The sequence below is a fragment of the Monodelphis domestica genome, chromosome 1, assembly GCF_027887165.1.
Source record: "Monodelphis domestica isolate mMonDom1 chromosome 1, mMonDom1.pri, whole genome shotgun sequence".
Lineage (NCBI taxonomy): Eukaryota > Metazoa > Chordata > Mammalia > Didelphimorphia > Didelphidae > Monodelphis > Monodelphis domestica.
Genome location: NC_077227.1, coordinates 517412788 through 517429410, shown reverse-complemented (window position 1 = coordinate 517429410; position 16623 = coordinate 517412788). Strand labels below are relative to the sequence as shown.

Below are 16623 nucleotides of genomic sequence, written 5' to 3'. Positions count from 1 at the left end.
TTAAGGCTTTTACTGAATTTGTAAATAATTCACTATTCCGAGATTAACATTCTGCAAGTTGTGAATTAATTTTAAACTTGATGAAATAATCTCTTTCTGTAGTTCTTCACCCTTTTGAGTGGCATAATGAAATTAATTTTAGAACTTAGATTCTGTTTTTAACTTTTTAAGTGATGTTACCCACTGTTACCTCTAGGTCTGCTTCTTTTGTTTGTATTCTTTTATTTCTTTATCTTTTGTACCCCGTTTAATTTCTAAAATATAAAGAGTAATACCTATATTCCCATATATAAATGTATGGTTATGCTATCACTTGGCTTGCTAAAAGAATCCCCTTTCCTAAATCACTTTTCCTATTGGCTTTGGGCTTCTAGGGTGAAAGATGAGATTTCCTGCCCATTATTCAGTCTTATTAGAACTTAGGGTTTTGCTGGAAAAGAAGTAGAGAAGTGGCTAACCTGTCTCCCATTCAACCTACCATCTGAACAGAAGCCCCAAACCTTGCCTTTTTAAATAACCATGTCCAGCCACAGTGAATCTAGGGCCCCAGAAGTACATTTAGATATAAATAAAGTTGAAACTTTCTCTATAAAATATTGAATATTGTCTAAAAGATACATAACAGTTTATTAAATTGTTTGACAGCTTTTTAGCTACACTAGGAATGTTATTTTTATATTATAATGAATGTTAATAATATTATTGATAATTTATGTCAGCAGCTCAGCCATTAATACTTCAAAGAAGAGTCCCTGTGGGTACCCATGGACAGTTAGGACTTCACACCATACAAAACTCCTTATCAGTTAGAGTAACCAAAGCCGCAACGTAGCTTGCCTCTATCAATAAGTAAAAGGTCTTCCTAGATATTGATTATATTTCATAATCAGGCTCCCAAGTTACTATTCAAGAAGACCACTTTCCAAAGTACTTCTTAAATACTTTAGCATACAGAAGTTGAGTGCCTATCCCCTCCTCCTATTTCGTGAATCTCTAGTGCTGGAAATAATTGTAACTATAGTTAGGCAGTATTGTAGCTTATTTGTTCCCCCAGGAAGTAAGAAGGTCTTCTGTCCTCTAAGAGATTCATATATCTATATTAAGGAAATAAGTGGCTCAGTCTTTTGTGATAAATTGATGGGGAAATGGTGCCCTATGAGACTGAAACTGTAGGAAAGTACCAAAGATGCCATCTTCTGACTGCCCACCTGATTCCTGGAATTGAGCCTAAGGAACAGGTTCCATTAACACCTCAATAGTCCCCAGTAAAAAGCCAAGAATTTTTCTGCTTTTTATTAATCTCACAGATTATTCATCATTGCCAATTTATAACTGAATGTTCTCTTATGTCGTAAAGATTTCTGATGCAAATCAAAATCTCATAATCACTTCTCATTGCTAAATTAAATAATAGGATGATAACATTGTTAAAAATAGTTTTTACCTTATTCAAGTACCAGTTTTATTTGTGTAAACCTTCCAGATAAATGTCTGTGTGTATGTGTTAAAGTATATACTAACATATATGTGTATGTATGTGTACAAATGTATATATTGGTGTGCTTCAATACTAAAAATGTATTTAGAATCCAAGGTAAAATTAGAATTGGAATAGAGAAGTGGAATGTTTCAAAATTATTGATAAGCCTTTGAATCTAAAATAAGCAACATTTATCAGTTCATTGCTTCAAAAGAGAATAGTATTTCCTAATTTATCAACATTTTCAGCATGATTTATAATTCAGTATAATTCACAAACTGAGCTTGACCTTTTTTTCATACTACCCATTTGCAATGTCAACAAAGAAGTATCATCCCAATGCCAACATAGTGTTTGTACCCCATAGACATTTTCATTGTTACATTCCCCCAAAACAAATTATTAATACCTAGTGTCTCACATTTAGCATGGGAAATTAATTTATCATAATGTCATTTACTTTATAAGCTTCTAAATTTAAATCCTCTATATCATCATTGACCTTTCTCCTTTCTAAGACTTTTTTCAAATTTTTTTCATCCTGGCCTGGTCTGTTTATCCTCTCCAATCATTACATATTCTTTGCCTGCTTCTTCAATTCTATTTGTATATCACTATACTATAAGCCATGGTGCCAATTCTTTTTTTCTGATTTATAAGTCTCAGATAATATCCCTAAATCAGGGATTTTATATACCTGTCTGTCTTAAATCACCAATCATCATCTTTCTATTCTTAGAAATTTTCTGAAACCTCCCATCTTCTACTATAAATATGCCATTAAAATAACTTAGAGCACATTAATCCATATCCTGAAATACAGAGAAATCTGTTTTAATAGGGCCACAGTGCTTTCTAATTTTGTCATAAAGTTTATCATAATAAAGTACATCATATTTTCCAGAGGAAAAATATTATACTTATTCTTGACCAAGAATTTGACTCATTATAAGCAGTTATCACTAGCAAGAATTTTTTTTAAAAAAAGGTAAATCAACTATGAACCTCTAAAATAATTTATAACAAATAACACTTTAATTGAAATTGTGATCCAGGTCCTATGAAATACTTATATTCACATCAATACAAAATGTACTATAAATTGTATATATCGTGCCCAAAAACTAAAATCAATGATCCTGGTATGACATTAATGAAATATTTAATTCATCATTTTGTTTCATTCTGCTCCAGTGCATTACCTCAGCATGAGGGTAGCTCTAGAATTTCCAGAGGAAATTTCCATCAGTAATCTCAAGCTCAGGCAGACTCAACCAATGTGAAAAGATTGAGTATGATCTTGGCAAAAGATAATGGCAGCTATCTCAGTCTCAGTAAAAAGCTATCACCAAAAGGTTAACCATGAGATGATACACGTTTTGGCAACTCTTGAAATAGAAAATATTAAAAAATCCCTTTGTCCTCTGCAGTTTTCTTCTACTTCTTTAGTGTTAATGGATCTTTTGTCATTCAGTCATTTTCCAGTTGAGACTGATTCTTCAAGACTACAATTGAGGTTTTCTTGGCAAAGATACTAGAGTGGTTCACTTCTCCAACTCATTTTACAGATAAGGAGACCTCGAGGCAAATAGGGTAAAATGACTTGCTGAGGTTCATATAGCTGATAAGTGTCTGGGGTTAGATTTGAATTCAGGGCTTCCTGACTCCAGGACCAGTGCTCCATCCATTGTACCGCTGAGTTGATAGGGAGTGGCTACCTAAGGCATATGAAGATTTCTCCTGGCAAAAGGGGCAGATGAGAACAATTTTTTCCAGCCTCTATGAAAGTGCACAGAAGAGCTTGGTTAGATATGGAAGAAGCCCAGGTTATCCTCTGTGTCTAGAGTCATTACCAATAATCTTGACTTTTGACTTGCCAGTGACTTTGTACAATTCTTCCTCGCTTAAATCCAATTTATGCACAAGTCAAACTATATGTGATGTCATTTTGATCTTCTTTGAATGCGAAAAACACCAACCAACCAACTAATCGGTACTTTCAAGAAAAGAAGATGTTGGGACAACTAAGTGGCTTAATGAATAAAGTACCAGGCCTGGAGACTAAAGGCCCTTGGTTCAATTCTAGGAGGGAGAAGTTGAGCAAGGAGGGAGAAAAGGGTGGATTTGGGCCATGGGCAGGGAAAAGCTGAGCAAGGTAAGCAAAAAGGTGGTCAAGGTAAGGCAGAAGCTGGTAGGCTTAAATGGTAAGAGGGTATACAGAGATGAATCTCCCTTCTGAATCTCGAGATTACTCAGGCTTTACTCAAGGTTTTCTATCTGTGTCCTGAGATCAATCAAGCTAACTTTCTGTTGTTTTTCTTTTCTTGAGAAATAAATAAACTGCAGGGTATCCAATTAATAAAGGCACAGTCAGGAATAGTACTAAACAAAGCTATTCTGAAACTGTGAGCTGTTCGAACTCAGTAAAGTTCTCCAGGAATAGGAGCTGTTTCAGATATGCAGGAAATTGTTCAACACTATACTCAGACAAGTCCTACTTAACTAGCTTTAGAATGAAGGGTAGCTAAAAGACTTAGCCAGAGGCTAAGTTTGGGAGGGAAGACAAGAAAAAGTAAAAACTTTCTATTTTAGGGACAATAAAACATACTTTCTTGAAAGTAAAAAAGCTCTCTGGGTACAGGTCTCCTCTCCCCCTTTAGCTAGAGGTTTGGAACAGTTTTCTTCCTTCCCCTCCCCCCAGGGGTAAAAACGCCAGGGAGCCGCTTTGCTAAATTGGCCTAGGAGAGCAAAAAGGGTTTTGGGGTATAGAGTACAGGATATGGGTTGTTGGGATTTTGTCCTTAATAAGTATTGAAAGTTTTTCAGGTTTAAGGGAGCAGTGTTCCACCCTCTACTTAAACTAATGTTAGAGACACATGGGGGTTCAGGAGAGGCCTTAAAAGAAAGAGCAGGCTTCTAGACATAAGATAAAGCTAAACTTTCTTAATTTAGCCCAATAATTAATACCTTCTAATAACAAAAAAAAAAAACTGAGCTGAAATTATTAACTTCCTCCAACACTCTGGGATTCTGGGCTGAGAGATGGTAGCTTGTGGAGACAGGGTTTCTATCCCCAGGTGAAAGGAATGAGGAGGGTGGAAACCCTGAGGAGGCTAATTGTTGCTAAAAAAGAAATACTCCCAGCTTACCAGGCCCCAGCAAGCAATGACTATTCAGCTGTTTTCAGTTTAAGAGGAAAAAATAGGATTTAGACCTCACCCTTCCATGCAGGAAAAGCAAGGTGCTTCCAAATGGCTTTTGGGTGGACAATCAGCAGTGATTGGAAGGTAACAGCTGTAGAAAAGCAATGGGAAGTGGCAGGAGGTGGCAGGCTTCTAAAGCTTTATAGTATCAGACCAATGGCTGTGCCTTGAAGCTAATCTTTTTGTCTTGGAGTAAAAACTCCAAGCTCCAGAATTAGCTACTAACACATTGACTTAAGGAGAGTAAAAAATGAAGAAAATTGGAGAAGATCGAGGATAATTGTCAAAACCTTTGTGGTCTGCCAAATGTAATATTGAAAAATTAATATTATGCCAAAGGTAATATGCTAAATGTAATATTTAGAAATTTGTTTGGAAATATAATATTAGTTTGGGGAAAAAAGATTATTGTGGTTGCCATTTATAAAAATAATTAACCCTTAAGTCATGAGAATTATAGTAGCTTTTTAACAATTTAATTTTAATACATAAGAAATAAGGAGGAAAGGAAATAGAAAAAATACTTCCTAGCCTGCCACCTTAATCTTAACAACCCACAAGATTGTCTTCCACCCCAGCTACCAATGCCAAATCACAGACAAGCTCCCAGCCAAAAATCTCCAGAAAAAAGTTCCCTCCCATTTATCATCTCATTCCTATATCCCCCCCCTCTCCATGTCACTTCCTTTTCCTGTGCGCTGGTCTAGCTCATCTCAAGAACCAATCAAGGTCTATGTTTGGAGCATTCCAGCTAAACAATGGGTTGGTTCCAACAGGCAGAAAGTTCACAAACCTGGGAGGAAGGGATTCCGGTTACACAATAACAAAGCAATTTTTAAAAAGATATCACTGGTAACTTTTAAAAGGGTGGTTTTAACAGAGTAATGTAATCTGAAACTAGAATGAAAGGGATGAATCAGTGAATGTTAAGTGAGGAAATTGAGGCAGGAAATATAAAGTACTCTTCTGAGTTTAGCAATGAAAGGGAGAAATTATATAAAATGACAGTTTGAGATGATGGCAAGTTCAAGAGAAGGGGTGGAAGTGGATTGGTGGGGGTGTTCTTTAAGGATAGGGAGTTCTGTGCAAATATTTAGGCCACTAAAAGGATCTAGTAATTGAAGAAGTTTGAAGATAAGCTAATGGATAATCAGGAGGGCAAGTTGACAAATGTGTTAGAAAAGAATGGAATTAAGGGTACAAATAGAGCTAGTAACCTGATAAAAAGAAGATTAATAGGGATAAATGTAAACTGCAAGACTTGGGTTTAGTCAAATTAACTGCACAAGTACAGAAAGCAGAAAGCTTGACTAGACAACAACTCACGTGAAAAAAGAATAGGATTTTAATAAATTGCAAGCTCAATTAGTCTACAATATGACATGATAAAGAAAGAAGCTAACATGATCCTGGGCCAAAGTAATGGAAGCATAATGCCCAGAATGAAGAAAGTCATTAATTCAAAGGGAAGGAGCCTTGGAAAACCTCTGTCCAGGGGGGATCTTAACTCTTCTATATTATGGATCCTTTTAGCATTCTGGAAAATATTGTGGACATCTCAGAAGAATGTTTTAAATACATAAAGGAAGGAAACCAACCATATTGAAACATTTATCAAAACATTTTAAAAAAAAAAAACAAGTATATAGACCCCCACTTTAAAAACCCTGTTAGTCCAGCCTCCTCATTTTTTAAAGTCTCAGGACCCCCCTCCCCCCCGAAATTAAATTAATTGTCCAAGGTTACACAGGTACTTGATTGCTGGCTCAAGATTTGAGTCCAAGTACCTTGATTCCAAATCTAGTATTGTGTACACGACCATGGTCTCTCAATATTCTGACTGGACTCAGCCTTGGTCATACTACATGACATAGAGTATTATATTCACTTCTTGAGACACTTTTAGGAAGGACATTGGCAACCTGGTGACCATTCTATATTAGTATCACTTGCAAGAGCTAGAGGTACTGTTTGAATGCCTGCCCTGGGGAGCAGGATTTAGACTTTTTGGCTTTGACCTGAAGGATTGAACTAGAAGTGGTGAATGGACACTATAGAAAGACAGAGCTTCAATACAAAGTAAAACTAAGTGAGAATTATAGCTATTTAAAAGTTTGATGGGCTACGTAGTGTGTCCCATCCCTTGAAATCTTCTCAAGGGGCTTAGATAACTACTTTTCATTGATATTGTAAGGTGGAATCTCCACATAAGGCCTCCACAAGAGGCCTTCATACCGAACCCTTCAGATTCTGTGGTTCAATAATTTTTTTTTAGATTCATTATTTTCACCCCAAAAAGCACCTATCCCTGAGGAAATAAGATGGAAAGAGGCCAATTTTGGTCAAAAGGCAGAATATGAAAGCCCTGAATTGGCCTGGAAGGGGAAAATATATTTGCCTACCAGTTAGAATAGATTTGGGCAAGGCCCTATCAAGTGGAGAGAGCAAGGCTAGTCATTCAAACAAGTTTTATTAAGTGTTCACTCTCCATTGAGCATTGTGCTAGTCCAGGGGGGGAGGGGGAAGAGTGAGGGGGACAAAGCAGCTGAAGATATGCATTTAACAATACACTTATTGAGTTTACTCTGCCTTCAAAGAGTATAATATCCTATTTGAGAGATAAAAGGAAAACAGTTATGTAATGTACACAATAGCAATTAACTAGCAAAAGCATTCTTATTTTAAAAAAGACTTGCCCAAGACAAAAATTAAAATATAGATGATGAAATTCACTTTCTGCCTTGTCTTTCTAAGCTGCCTTTTTCCTCTCTCCCAGGATAGTTGTGTCTATTTCTTATTCTCTACTGGTTGAAACTCTCCATTCTCACTCTTATTCTATTCCTTTCCCTCATCCCTCCCCATTCAGATCATCCCATTCTTCAAAATTACTTGACTTCCCTGCTCCTACCACTACTCCCAACTTCTTGTAGTTGGACACAGGAGGAAATCATATTGTCCTAATTCACACTGAGGAATGAATGAGGAGAGCCTCTTAATCTTCCTAGGTATAATTATGAGTATTAACTCAAGAAAATCTCTTAATTAGCAGAATTTCATCCTATATAGCAAAGTGAAGAATTGAAGGCAAATTTGGGGGTTAAAGATAAGAGATCTGAGGGCAGAACAGACATATGTGAGTTCCATATAGGATAGCACATAGATCAGATAGATATAAGTGCTATTTAAAGTATGGGGTGGGGGGGCCAGTTATCTGGGTTATTCTGAAAAGAGTTGATAAAAAATAATAATGGAGGAGGCAATGCAGTGGCTCAGTAGATTGAGAGTCAGGCCCAGAGATGGGAGGTCCTGGGTTCAAATCTGGTCTCAGACACTTCCTAGCTGTGTGTCCCTGGGCAAGTCACTTGACCCCCATTGCCTAGCCCTTACCACTCTTCTGCCTTGGAGCCAATGCACAGTATTGATTCTAAGATAAAGATAAAGGTTTAAAAAAAAATAGTAATGGAGTAGCTAGGTGGTACAGTATATAGAGAGCCAGATCTGAGAACCAAGAGGACTTGGGTTCAAATATGGCCTCAGACACTTCTTAGCAGTATGATCCTGGGCAAGTCACTAAACTGTTTCCCTAGTTCTTACCCTTCTTAGAGTTGTTTCTAAGACAGAAAAATAAGGGTTTTGTTTTTTAATATAGTAATACCTGAATATAGCACTTTAAGGTTTGTTTTTCCTTCTGAACAACTTAATTGCCATTTCTGTTGCCCATGTCCAATCTGTTGTTTTTGTTCTTTCTTGTTATAATAGCCTTACATCACGTCTGCCCAAAACTGGAGAAACCATCCATGGACATAAGTTTTTTATTGGCTTTGGAGGAAAAGGTGCCAACCAGTGTGTCCAAGCAGCCCGGCTTGGAGCCAAGACTTCTTTAGTGTGCAAGGTGAGTATCAGGATGAATAGAGAGATTTACATTGGTCAGGTATTCTGATTCTTTTAAAAGTCAAATAAAAACTTTATAAAATTCCAACAGGAAAAATAATTACCCTTCAAAGCTCTTCACTGGTTTTATTATTCCTGGATTCTATTGCAAGTGCAAAGTATACAATATATACTCCCTTACTGGTCTCAGGACCAATATTTAAAATGGATATGAGAGATATGAATAGAATTCTTGTGAATTTCTAATCTAGTCTCTAAATCACAATCAACTTAATCAGTAAACTACAATTATTTATTAAGCACCTCAGATCCTAGATTTAGAGTCCAGAGACTATATGTTTCATCCAAGCCTTCACCTCCCTTGATGTTAAGAATGAGTAAAGTCAGACTCATAGAAATGAAGTGATTTGCCCAGTGCCAGCCTTCTTTCCACTCCTCTGAATGATTTCCTACTCTATTATAATCACTTTGTTAGGTAATAAGATATTAAGATAAAAAATCAAATAGTTTCTGCCCTTAAGAAGCTTATATGTTATAGGAGAAACAACACCTGCATATATGAATAGATAGAAAATAAATACAAGCTGGGGGTATCAGAGAAAGGGCTAGTGTGGGAGATAACACAAGCTGAGTTTTAAGATGCTGCAAATTCGATAAGGTGGAGAAATGGGGGAAAGCCTGGGCAAGAGTGTGGGACATGGGTAATATGTAATAAATCTGGAAAGGGAGGTAGAGCTAGATTGTGAAAAGCTTTTAAATACCAAATAGGGGAGTTTCTGTTTGATCCAAGAGAGATGATGGAGCCACAGGAACCTCTTAAGAGAGCAGAAGAAGGACATGATCAGATCCATGCTTTAAGAATATCACTTCAGAGTCGTGGGACTTCCGGTCAAGATGGCAGCATAGAAGCAGCGAAAATTCAGACCTCGGAAACCCTTCCTTACCGATCGCAAACAGAGTGCTCTTAGGACACCGAAATTCAAGCTGAACAACAGGATAGACCTGGGGAACCCTCCTCCTGGACCTGGATCAAAAGGTACCGCACCCCAAAAGCCAGAACCCTAGATCACTCGGATCTAAGGGGTAGGCAGAAGGAAGGTCCCAGGACCCATCCCCCCCAACCCAGAGTACTGAGCCCACGGCAGCAGCAGGAACCTCAGGGCTCTGAGGACTCACCTTGAAAGCAACCTGAGCTAGTCTCCGGGGTGCCCAACACAGACGGCAGAGAAACATAGAGAGAAGGGGGAAGCCTGTAGTCCCCTGGCTGGATCCTTCCATCTGAGTCTCAAGGGAGGTCCCAACTTTAGGGCACCAGCTGAACCCAATCCCATCAGGAGCCCTCAGAGCTACTGAAAGGACAGAAAACTCAGGGCTGGCAAAGGGGTTGCTCCGAAGAGCTTACCTTGAAAGTAACCCGGGCAAGTCTCCGGGCATTCAACACAGACTGTGGAGGAGGAGGTTGGTTTTTTTTTCTTCCTTTTTTTGGCTTGGGGATCATTTGGCCCACACCACCTAAACCTAATCCCATCAGGAGCCCTCAGAGCTTCTGAAAGAACAAAAACCTCAGTGCCAGTGAAGGGCTTACCTTGAAAACAACCCAGGCCAGTCTCCAGGCATTCAACACAGATTGTGGAGGAGGAGGTTTTTTGCTTCAGGGCTCATTCGGCCCAAACCAGGTGAACCTAATCCCATAAAGAGCCCTCAGAGCCCAGGCAAGCCACGACCCCTCCCCCCTTAGAGAGCAGGGTCTTCTGAAAAAAAACAGAAACCTAGAGGCGAAGTCAAGATGGCAGCCTAGAAGGAGCATAGACCTGGCAGCCTGGCCAGAGCTTTGGAGATCCTCCATATTTGCTCCAGCCATCCAGGAAGTTTAAAACTCGGAGTAAACCCAGCCCAACTAAGCTGAACTCAATCCCATCAAAAGTCTCCAGAACGCAAAGAAGCCCAGGCTCCCCATCCATCCCCAAAAAAATGAGAGGAACAAGAGCGCAGACAAATACAGGGAGTAAAGAAGGGGTGAATTTGAAAAAACAACAGAAACAGAAGAAAGAAACTACAATAGACAGCTACTACTCACCAAATGGAACAGAGGGGGAGAGATCAGCAAACGATAAACCAGAAATCCCAGCAAATTGGATACAGGCTGTGGAAGAACTCAAAACACAACTAAGAGAGGCTGAAGACAATTGGGAAAAGAGCTTAAAAATTAAGATAAGTCATCTGGAAACAGAGGCACTTGAACTAAAACAAGAAAATAGTGTCCTGAAAGCCAAAATCATCCAGCTGGAAAATGAGGCAAAGGAGATGAAAGACGAGGTAAAGAGGATGAAAGACAATCTTCAAAGAAAATCAGACCAGAAGGAAAAAGATGACCAAAAAGCCAGAGATGAAATCCAATCTTTAAGAACCAGAGTAAAACAACTAGAATCAAGTGACCTCACAAGGCAGCAGGACACTATAAAATAAAACAAAAAGAACGAAAAAATTGAGGAAAATGTGAAGCATCTCATTCATAAACAGACGATTTAGAAAATCGTTCAAGAAGAGACAATTTAAGAATAATTGGACTACCAGAAGACCATGACAAAAGAAAAAGCCTGGACATAATACTAGAGGAAATTATCCAGGAAAACTGTCCCGAGATCCTAGAACAAGAGGGGAAAGTGGAGATTGAAAGAATCCACAGATCACCCCCTGTATTTAATCCCCAACTGACAACACCAAGAAATGTTATAACCAAATTCAAAAACAATCAGATGAAAGAACAGATATTACAAGCTGCCAAGAAGAAGCCATTCAGATACCATGGAAACACAGTGAGGATAACACAGGATCTGTCTGCATCCACACTGAAGGACCAAAAGGCATGGAATACGATATTCCAGAAAGCAAAGGAACTAGGTCTACAGCCAAGAATAAAATACCCATCAAAACTGACTATATTCTTACAGGGGAAAGTATGGTCATTTAACACAAAAGTTCCAAGCATTCATAAATAAAAGACCAGACCTGAACAGAAAATTTGAAGTCCAACCACAGAACTCAAGAGAATCATCAAAAGGTAATTAAAAAAGAGGGGAGGGGGCAGCTGGGTAGCTCAGTGGATTGAGAACCAGGCCTAGAGACGGGAGGTCCTAGGTTCAAATCCGGCCTCAGCCACTTCCTAGCTGTATGACCCTGGGCAAGTCACTTGACCCCCATTGCCTAGCCCTTACCACTCTTCTGCCTTGGAGCCAATACACAGTATTGACTCCAAGACGGAAGGTAAGGGTTTAAAAAAAAAAGAGGGGAAAAAACAACAACAACAACAAATTTTTTAAGAGACTCAATAAGTTAAAATGATATGTATCCCTATAAGAAAAAGGTCATTGGCAACTCTTAAAAACTGTTGCTATCACCTGAGCAGCTAGAAGAACTACACTCAGAGGGAATAGGGACAAACTGTATAGGATGAAAGGACAAGACATAAATAGGTATATAGATATATGCATGCATAAATACATATACATGTATATATGTATATATATATACACACACATGACTAAAGCTAAAAAAGAAAAGAGGTTATGACTAAAAGAAATGGGAAAAGAAACAAATGGGGGTAAATTTATATGTCACAAATAAGCTCATGGCGGGAGGGGGGAGAACATCGATACACTGGAAGGGTAAAGAGGTTGGAGATAGGAAATACTCAACTCTTACGTACTTTGAAAATGACCCAAAGAGGGAAGAACAATCCAATCCACTGGGGAAGACAATAGATTTGCGCCCTGTAGGGGAGTAGAAGGGTAAAAAACAGACTGGTGGGGAGGGAAGCAGTACAAGGGAGGGAGAAGGTGGGGGGAAAATTTCAAAAAGACTACAGGGGAAAATAAGGGAGGGAATAAGAAGGGAGGGTGGTAGAAAGGGAAGTACAAGGGGGACTGAGTTAAAGTAAATCACTAGACTAAAAGGTAGAGCTGAAGAAGAAAGGTTAGAATTAGGGAAGGATATCAAAATGCCAGGGACTCCACAAGTGACAGTCATAACTTTGTATATGAATGGGATGAACTCACCCATAAAACGTAGACGAATAGCAGAATGGATTAGACTCCAAAACCCTACCATATGTTGTCTTCAAGAAACATACATGAGGCGGGTAGACACCCACAAGGTCAGAATTAAAGAATGGAGTAAGACCTTCTGGGCCTCGACAGAAAGAGGCAGGAGTGGCAATCATGATATCTGATAAAGCCAAAGCAAAAATAGACCTGATCAAAAGAGATAGGGAAGGTAATTATATTTTGTTAAAAGGGACTTTAGATAATGAGGAAATATCACTAATCAACATGTATGCACCAAATAATATAGCACCCAAATTTCTAATGGAGAAACTAGGAGAATTGAAGGAAGAAATAGACAGTAAAACCATATTAGTGGGAGACTTGAACCAACCATTATCAAATTTAGATAAATCAAATCAAAAAATAAATAAGAAAGAGGTAAAAGAAGTGAATGAAATCTTAGAAAATTTAGAATTAATAGACATATGGAGAAAAATAAATAGGGATAAAAAGGAATACACCTTCTTCTCAGCACCACAAGGCACATTCACAAAATTTGACCATACATTAGGTCACAGAAACATAGCACACAAATGCAGAAAAGCAGAAATAATGAATGTAGCCTTCTCAGATCACAAGGCAATAAAAATAATGATCAGTAAAGGTACAGGGAAAACCAAATCAAAAACTAATTGGAAATTGAACAATATGATACTCTAAAATCATTTAGTTAGGGAAAAAATCATAGAAACAATTAATAATTTTATCGAGGAAAATGACAATGGTGAGACATCCTTTCAAACCTTTTGGGATGCAGCCAAAGTGGTAATCAGAGGTAATTCATATCCCTGAGTGCATATATCAAGAAACTAGGGAGAGCAGAGATCAATCAATTGGAAATGCAAATAAAAAAACTCAAAAGCGATCAAATTAAAACCCCCCAGCAGAAAACCAAACTAGAAATCCTAAAAATTAAGGGAGAAATTAATGAAATCGAAAGTGATAGAACTATTGATTTAATAAATAAGACAAGAAGCTGGTACTTTGAAAAAACAAACAAAATAGACAAAGTACTGGTCAATCTAATTAAAAAAAGGAAGGAAGAAAAGCAAATTAACAGCATCAAAGATGAAAAGGGGGACAGCACCTCCGATGAAGAGGAAATTAAGGGAATCATTAGAAATTACTTTGCCCAATTATATGGCAATAAATACACCAATTTAGGTTATATGGATGAATATATACAAAAATACAAACTGCCTAGACTAACAGAAGAGGAAATAGAATTCTTAAATAATCCCATATCAGAAAATGAAATCCAACAAGCCATCAAAGAACTTCCTAAGAAAAAATCCCCAGGGCCTGATGGATTCACCAGTGAATTCTATCAAACATTCAGAGAACAGTTAATCCCAATACTATACAAACTATTTGACATAATAAGCAAAGAGGGAGTTCTACCAAACTCCTTCTACGACACAAACATGGTACTGATTCCAAAACCAGGCAGGTCAAAAACAGAGAAAGAAAACTATAGACCAATCTCCCTAATGAATATAGATGCAAAAATCTTAAATAGGATACTAGCAAAAAGACTCCAGCAAGTGATAAGAAGGGTCATTCACCATGATCAAGTAGGATTTATACCAGGGATGCAGGGCTGGTTCAATATTAGGAAAACCATCCACATAATTGACCACATCAACAAGCAAACCAACAAGAACCACATGATTATCTCAATAGACGCAGAAAAAGCCTTTGATAAAAATACAACACTCATTCCTATTAAAAACACTAGAAAGCATAGGAATAGAAGGGTCGTTCCTAAAAATAATAAACAGTATATATCTAAAACCATCAGCTAATATCATCTGCAATGGGGATAAACTAGATGCATTCCCAATAAGATCAGGAGTGAAACAAGGATGCCCATTATCACCTGTATTATTTGACATTGTACTAGAAACACTAGCAGTAGCAATTAGAGAAGAAAAAGAAATTGAAGGCATCAAAATAAGCAAGGAGGAGACCAAGTTATCACTCTTTGCAGATGACATGATGGTCTACTTAAAGAATCCTAGAGAATCAACCAAAAAGCTAGTCAAAATAATCAACAACTTTAGCAAAGTTGCAGGATACAAAATAAACCCACATAAGTCATCAGCGTTTCTATATAATTCCAACACAGCTCAGCAACAAAAACTAGAAAGAGAAATCCCATTCAAAATCACCTTAGACAAAATAAAATACCTAGGAATCTACCTCCCGAGACAAACACAGGAACTATATGAACACAACTACAAAATACTCGCCACACAACTAAAACTAGACTTGAGTAATTGGAAAAACATTAACTGCTCATGAATAGGACGAGCCAATATAATAAAAATGACCATCTGACCCAAACTTATTTATCTATTTAGTGCCATACCCATGGAACTCCCAAAAATTTTCTTTACTGATTTAGAAAAAAACATAACAAAGTTCATTTGGAATAACAAAAGATCAAGGATATCCAGGGAAATAATGAAAAAAAACACAAATGAGGAGGGCCTTGCAGTCCCAGACCTCAAACTATATTACAAAGCAGCATTCATCAAAACAATTTGGTACTGGCTAAGCGACAGACAGGAAGATCAGTGGAATAGACTGGGGGAAAGCGACGTCAGCAAGACAATATATGATAAACCCAAAGATCCCAGCTTTTGGGACAAAATCCACTAGTCGATAAAAACTGCTGGGAAAACTGGAAGACAGCGTGGGAGAGATTAGGTTTGGATCAACACCCCACACCCTACACCAAGATAAATTCAAAATGGGTGAATGACTTAAACATAAAGAAGGAAACCATAAGTAAATTGGGTAAACACAGAATAGTATACATGTCAGACCTTTGGGAGGGGAAAGACTTTAAAACCAAGCAAGACATAGAAAGAATCACAAAATGTAAAATAAACAATTTTGACTACATCAAATTAAAAAACTTTAGTACAAACAAAACCAATGTAACTAAAATCAGAAGGAAAACAACAAATTGGGAAAAAATCTTCATAGAAACCTCTGACAAAGGTTTAATTACTCAAATTTATAAAGAGCTAAATCAACTGTACAAAAAATCAAGCCATTCTCCAATTGATAAATGGGCAAGGGACATGGATAGGCAGTTCTCAGATAAAGAAATCAAAACTATTAATAAGCACATGAAGAAGTGTTCTAAATCTCTTATAATCAGAGAGATGCAAATCAAAACAACTCTGAGGTATCAACTCACACCAAGCAGATTGGCTAACATGATAGCAAAGGAAAGTAATGAATGCTGGAGGGGATGTGGCAAAGTAGGGACATTAATTCATTGCTGGTGGAGTTGTGAACTGATCCAACCATTCTGGAGGGCAATTTGGAACTATGCCCAAAGGGCGACAAAAGAATATCTACCCTTTGGTCCAGCCACAGCACTGCTCGGTCTGTACCCCAAAGAGATAATGGACAAAAAGACTTGTACAAGAATATTCATAGCTGCGCTCCTTGTGGTGGCCAAAAACTGGAAAATGAGGGGATGCCCATCAATTGGGGAATGGCTGAACAAATTGTGGTATATGTTGGTGATGGAATACTATTGTGCAAAAAGGAATAATAAAGTGGAGGAATTCCATGGAGACTGGACCGATCTCCAGGAAGTGAGGCAGAGCGAGAGGAGTAGAACCAGGAGAACATTGTACACAGAGACTAATACACTGTGGTATAATCAAACGTAATGGACTTCTCCATTAGTGGCGGTGTGATGTCCCTGAACAATCTGCAGGGATCTAGGAGAAAAAACACTATTCATAAGCAGAGGACAAACTGTGGGAGTAGAAACACCGAGGAAAAGCAACTGCCTGACTACAGCGGTTGAGGGGACATGACACAGGAGAGACTCTAAACAAACACTCTAATGCAAATATTAACAACATGGCAATGGGTTCGAATCAAGAACACATGTGATACCCAGTGGAATCATGTGTCG

At 37.9% G+C, this 16623-nt stretch overlaps 1 protein-coding gene across 1 annotated transcript in view; it reads left to right on the top strand.

Annotated features, from left to right (window-relative positions):
* RBKS (ribokinase) overlaps window positions 1-16623 on the top strand; it is a 116587-nt gene that overhangs the window by 23984 nt on the left and 75980 nt on the right. The window contains exon 2 of the mRNA XM_007476023.3: window positions 8443-8575. Coding sequence (XP_007476085.1) covers window positions 8443-8575 — 133 coding nt within the window. The remainder of the gene's footprint in view (window positions 1-8442; window positions 8576-16623) is intronic.